We start from the raw sequence: 7051 nt of genomic DNA on the forward strand, positions 1-7051 counted from the left end.
AATATGCGAAAAATGCAATAGAATAGAAAATAAAACAAAACCTACCTCAGAAATTCAATTTATTACAATAGTATACGAATTTCGATTGTTCACGTAACGGAAAACCTTCAACTCTAGCGTTTTCATTTGTATGACGTCATGTTTTGAAATGACTTAAATGCGCCAAAATCATTAATAGAATTTCGTGGAATTTTATTTTATTTTGATTTTGTAGATTTCTCTGATCCCTTGTGCATTAATTTTTTTTTTTTGCATCCGAGTAAGAATAAAAGATCTTTTGTCTTTTTTTTATTGCAATTTTTAAAACAATTTAATCGGTAAAGGTTTGCAAATGGGTTCCAATTCATGTGGATTTACGTGGGAGGTATATTGTAACATCCATTATTATGTATATCTCTGAGTCTGCGCTAAGTATAGATATATCGACAATTTTATCACGGTGTTGTTTACAAAGCACGTCATATTAGAATAAGCTGTTAAAACAAATAAAATAACCTCAGATTTCAAAAGATTAATTTGCAGTTTCTATTTTTCATTGTATTTTTATATGCTTGTATGAATATTGTTAGTGTTTCATGAGCCTCTAACGGCTGCCTCGAATAAAGTTCATGCAAAATAAAAAATCTACTCGGAAATCTAGTCGTGCAATAACCGTAAATTATTTTATATAATTTTTCATACCAGCCGTGGAATTATTCCTAGATTCCATTTCAGTCCAAGCCGCAAGCTAATCTATTCAGCCCATTTTCATTAAATGCTTAAAAAAGGTTGAAACATTTCGATTATTCTCTGGCAATATGAATACACGTTCATTTCCACCATTAAACTATGTTCAATATTACATAATGTTATTACGAAGCTCACCACCAGTACTAAACAATAATATCAGAGTTTTTTTTATGTAAATGGCATATTTTATTTTTAATGTTAGTGTTCTTTACTCTATAGCACATACCTCTATCGTTTTGATCGACGTAAACATAACAAGCATGTTCCTCGTCAGCCATTGTTGTTTTGAACACTTATAATGTCATTGAGAACAGTACAAAATAGCTGGTTACTAATATGTGCCCCGGGCAGAATTAACCAGTTATTTGCTCCCGCACGAAATATAACTAGGGTTATTATGGCAAGCTGTTCTCGTCCAAACTATTTTTAAACCATTTTTCGAAAAATTCACACACTGAGAATTAAAAAAAACACACACTGAGATTAAAAAAACATAAAAACACACACTTAGAATAAAAAATTACACACTGAGAATTTAAAAACAACACACTGAGATTAAAAAAACCTAAAAACACACACTAAGAATAAAAAAATTACACACTGAGATTTCATAAAGATGCACTGAGATTACAAAAAATGAAAAACTATCAATTGAAAATTATTGAGATTTCAAAAAGACACACTGAGATGAAATAAACTGAAAAACACAAACTGAAAATTTGAAATTACACACTGAGAATTTAAAATTACACACTGAGATTTATGCACACTTTTTATGCGCACATATATAATTAGCATACTTAATCTGAATCTATTACAAGCTTAAAACAACTAGGGGACAGAACTCGTTAGTCTTTCAATTTGGCACCAAATGTTTTATAAAAAAATTAGAACTACAACGTATAGAAAAACTACGTTATTAAAAACCAATAGAACAAGAAAAATACCCACTCACTCTCATTACAAAATATAACCAAATGGTGAAAAACTTTATTAAAATTATAATAAAACTTTGGAACAATCTTCAAAAAGATAAACAATGCAGTGAAATTTTTACCCAAGTGCCTATTATAGCATATAAACGTAACAAAAGTATAAAAGATTACCTTGTGAAATCAGGGTAACAGTTGAAAGATTTATGAAAAGGGACTCATGCTTAAACAGTTTTAAGCAAAAAATCCCGATACATTGTTAGTAGTAATCTGAATTATAGATAACAAACTTATGAATATGAGTTAGCAAAAAAAGATGTTAAGTCTTGAAATTTATTACGAATTTTGGTTGAAGGAACCGCATTTCATTATAATAACGAGACCAAGATAATAATCTGTTGAATTATTCATCTCATGAATATTCATTAGAAATGCGCATATATTAATCTCCATGTGTATTTTTGAAATATCGGTGTGTAATTAACAATTCTCAAAGTGAGTTTTTAAATTTATTTTATCTCAGTGTAAAATTGAGAATGGAAATGGGGAATGTGTCAAAGAGACAACAACCCGACCACAGAACAGACAACAGTGTCTTTTTAAAATCTCAGTGTGTAATTTTAAATTCTCAGTGTGTGTTTTTCATTTTTTTCAAATCTCAATGTGTAATTTTAAAATCCCAGTGTGTAATTTAGATTTCTCAGTGTGTTATTTTATGATTTTATATCTCAGTGTGGTTTTTTAATTCTCAATGTGTCATTTTTTTCGAAAAAAGGGTTTAAACATAGTTTTGATGAGAACAGCTTGCCATAGGTTATTACATATGCAAACCCAAAATGTTCGTATCAAATATGTATTAGTCTTACATATACCTTGATATGGATCGTGGTTGTCTTTATGCTTACATAATTTCTGATTGTTTAGCAAAATATGACAGACTTTTCTATTTTGAAAAAAACATGTTGCGTCTTTGACATCTCGAAACTCAAACGCTTTAAATTAGCATCAAGGTTATAGCTTGTGGTCTATACTAACGTCCTACTGTGACTTTGAAATGGAAAAACAGTTATAAAACCGCTGATTTTTTGCTTTCGATAATTTAAAGTAAGTGTAAGTAGGGATTTTGTGTTATAAAGTACACCTTCATTTCAATTAGTTTAGGCTTCCGTAATCAGCTATTCATACTGATAAAAGATGATATGATCTCATCGAGTAATTACACCATAAATGTTACACAATTCTTCTCTAGAGGCACTGTGTCTGGGAGCAAGCGAGATTAGTTTCATTTTTTCTGCACGTCATTGGAATGATTAAAGTGAAAGGGACGTAGAAAGTGGTTTACTTATAATTTCTTTAGTTATGCCGTTTTGAACGGACAAAGTTCAATCGTCCATGTAATTGTACTAATCTGGCTTTCATTGGTCCTTATATTAAGGTAAAGAATGTGTTTCAGACCAATATACTCACAGACGTTCCCTGTAAAGATGTTTTTCCTCAGAACTTTTCTCATTGATAAATAAGAGGCTAATGATACCAAAGAAAGAATATATTTGAATTGTTTAGAAAAAAATCTCATTACGGGTTTATAACCTTTCCATATACATGAACATTTTAATTTTATTAACCTTGAAATAGCTCATTCTAAATGTTTCATTATATGTACAGGAAAACACAAATAATGGTTTCCCTCCTATTTTCATCAAATAACTTAGTTGTTTTAACTTTTGGTCACAGTGCTGTCATTCCCTTTTCAGCTTACTACTATTACAAATGTGTTGATTGACTTCCATGGTATTTTCTGACTTTTTTTCAGCTGATATCAGTATTTTTTTCTCTTGTAGAATGAATAAAAATAAATGTGTTGACCTTCAAAGATGGATTTCTACCGATATCTTAAATTCTGAGTTATATATATATATACATACATATCTGTAGCAGACAGCTTCATAATTCAGTGTTGTAGCAATGTATAAACATTGTCGTTCGCAGAGTTTCTAATAGTATAAAGCTTGTTGCCAGGTATTGTGTGAACACACACAGAAGGTCTCCTTTGGGGGGAAACTATACGTTAAATTCAAATGAAAATATGCGCTAATAAATATTCTAATTTTATTCAACCAGATAATAGAAGAAGGTATCATTTACTGTCAATTTATTTATTCATTGGCAAAATATATTTTTTGGAATGTTTGTAGTCTGTGTTGATCCAACATGTTCTTAACCTTAGCTCATATTTGGTAAAAATCTGGAAAAAATCTTGCTGCATGTAATAACGTCACTTCAATGACACTACACTCAAATTATATCATCAAGGCTTGGCTAATATTCTAAAAGCCCGCAACTTTTTTCTTATACTGTATAATGTTATCATATAATGTTCTATTTCCTGAGACCCTGACAAAGTAAGCAACCGCCCTATCAACTGATCTTAAATAGTACTCCTCTAGAGCAGTTAAATATCTATAAGTCATGATCAACAGAAGTACCGCTATTTTTGGTATAGTTTTTCAAACGTTTATTGAAAATAAAACACAACGAAGAAATTTTTTTGTTTTCTGCAGTGAAAAATATGAAGACAAATTTATTTTATGCAATGCACATTTACATGTCTTCCAGTACTTTTAAAGTTTAACCGCTGATATTACAGTGTAGGATTACATAATGTCATATTTGCAGGTAATTTACTTTAACCTTAATTTTTGTAACTGCACACAATCTTTGATACAATTGTGTCTCATAATTTGTTTTACTTGTTTCATATAGTGAAACGGTTTTATATTTTGTGTACGTTACATTTCACTTATTGAGATTTAAAGGGGTTGTTTTGGACCTAATATTTTTTGGTTTATTTGCGCCACATGTTTATGTATCTGTGTAAATGAAGGAGCATCGTCAATGAAGTTGTGTGTTTACGATATTAGATTTGTATTAGTATATGTATTCACAACTTATCAAACTATGGTGTGATTAAGAGCTTGGCATTGCCATGATAGGATAGACTCGGTGAGTCTTACATATTGTGTAGACATTTGTGTATCGTTGTAAGCTAACCTTTAGATAAGTTTGACTTGGGTCGTTTGATTACTGTCTCATTGGCGCATATACCATATATTCTTTCATTTGTAGAATGTGTTATTTCAGTTAAAATAAACGAATGACAAAAAAAACGCACAAATAACGTTTTTTAATGTATAAGACAACATTTCCTTACACCATGTTCTTGAAGTTTATGCTGTATTAATTTCAGATTTCGTAAGACTTCATGGTGGTTTTAAATGATTATTAGTCTTTCAAGTGTGCTTAACGACGTTTAACACTTATAGAGTACGTACAAGTAGAGTTGAAAGTTCACAAAATCAACAAATGTGTATTTTAAAATCGTAATTACGTTTATGTTTTTTCCAATGTTCAATTTAACTAATCCAGATAGTTTTGTACACGTAAATGTCTTCTTGATTTCATAATTTAAAATTAATTGTTTTTATCAAATTTACGTACTAATAAAATTGAGAATGGAAACGGGAAATGTGTCAAAGAGACAACAACCCGACCAAAGGAGTGAAAACAGCCCAGGGCCACCAATGGGTCTTCAACACAGCAAGATAATAGATAATATATGTTTATGTGCAGACAGACTTAGACAAATAATAATAAAATCATAGGAATAAAAAAGTAAATCATTCGCAATATCTATATTAACTTTTGTGTTTGTACCAAAAATCCTGCAAAAAAAGAATTATTCATTACAATCATTGCAATAATATTAGGAATCATACTTTCAAACAAATGTTACATTGCTTAAAAAACTTCATCATTGTAATAAGGCCTTTGCAGCAATGTTATTTACAAGGAAACCTGAGATCTGAACTCGGTGACGGAATTTAGTGCAGTCCCAGTAACTGAGTAGCCATCCTTCTCGACTTGTGTCGTACAATTCCCACCATTCGTTTCCCGAGTAAATATGATAACTGGTACTTCTGTGCCTTCTATTTGTGCGCAACAATTCTGTACGGATTTCTTAACTTTATAACAACATTTACAACACAATACTTTTATGAACTCACTTCTGAAGTTTTCATTAAGCCATCCGTAAAGAAGTGGATTTGTGCATGCAGAACTGAGGACTAAAATATGACAGACAACAAATGCAACGGAAACATTTTCTTCTAATGCTTTCAGTTTGCCGTTTGATACGTCAAGTAATATATTTAAAATGTTTAACGGAAACCAGCTAATTGCAAACACGCTTGCAATCATGGCTAGTAAAACATTTGTTCGTCTTTTTCTTCTTTCTTGGCGTTCATTTTTCTTTTTTTGAAATGGTGACCGACTTGTGTTTTGTGCTTGATTATTTTGATTAACCATTCTGTATTTGAGTTTGTGACATATTCTTGCATGCGCAACGACCACAATAGCAATAGGCAATATGTATTGAACAACCATAGATGCTATTGAGTATGCTCCTTTCTCTTCAATCAATGTAAGGTCTTCATGACAATGATAGAAATACACAGGAACATCAATTGGTTTTGACACCTTATATACGTTAAATATTAATAATGGACTTGCCATGAAAAATGAAATGATCCAAATTGACACAAGTGCTGCCGCAGCACCTAATTTCTTCATACTGTCTTTTGTTGGATATACAATTACCTGAAATCTGTCAAGTGCAATGGCCGTTATACTAATGGTTGACACAAATATATTAGTGCCTTGGCACATGGCAACAAACTTACACATAAATCCTCCTAGCAACCAGTAGTGATGTAACAATCTATACAAATTTAACGGTTGCGTGAAAAGGCAAAGTGTAAGATCTGATATCGACAAATTGATAATAAATATATTTCTGGGTGTCCTCATGTGGGCATTTCTAGTCACAACATAACATACAAGCCCATTTCCTGTTGCACCAAATACGATTAAGATGGCGTAAAAGGCAATTATAATTGCTTCTGTTGTTTCGTCAAATCTGCGCGATTGTGACATCTCCGTTGCGGCCTGAAACATATCCTCATAGTAGTACTTTGATAGCCAATCTGTATGATTACACGTCAACGTTGCGTTAATTAGGGAACAATTTGCCATGGTTGTATTCTGTATAATGGTGTATTCAGTGTCATTTGTCATCATGAAATAATCTGAAAAATAAAAGTATCATATGATCACATCGATCAAAGCTTATGCTTACTCCGCGTTTTTGCTTTATAATATTGATTTGAATGACGTTCAACTGCAAAAACTTTCGATCAACTCTACGCCATAAGCAACTTGTATCTTTCATGTTATTTTAGGATAAGGTAGTCAGAGATGAGTAATCTTAGAATATTATTATCAACACTACGCTCTGTGTTGAAAATAGATAGCCTGAATTTAGGTCAATCTAA

General features: G+C 31.3%; 1 protein-coding gene across 1 annotated transcript; it reads right to left on the reverse strand.

Annotated features, from left to right (window-relative positions):
- Window positions 1–5317: 5317 nt before the first annotated feature.
- Window positions 5318–6787, reverse strand: LOC127734075 (neuropeptide F receptor-like). Its single transcript, XM_052243700.1, has one exon. The coding sequence runs from the start codon at window positions 6750–6752 to the stop codon at window positions 5505–5507; it is 1248 nt and encodes a 415-aa protein (XP_052099660.1). The 5' UTR covers window positions 6753–6787; the 3' UTR covers window positions 5318–5504.
- Window positions 6788–7051: the final 264 nt, after the last annotated feature.

This window comes from Mytilus californianus, unplaced genomic scaffold, assembly GCF_021869535.1.
Source record: "Mytilus californianus isolate M0D057914Y unplaced genomic scaffold, xbMytCali1.0.p SCAF_3, whole genome shotgun sequence".
NCBI lineage: Eukaryota > Metazoa > Mollusca > Bivalvia > Mytilida > Mytilidae > Mytilus > Mytilus californianus.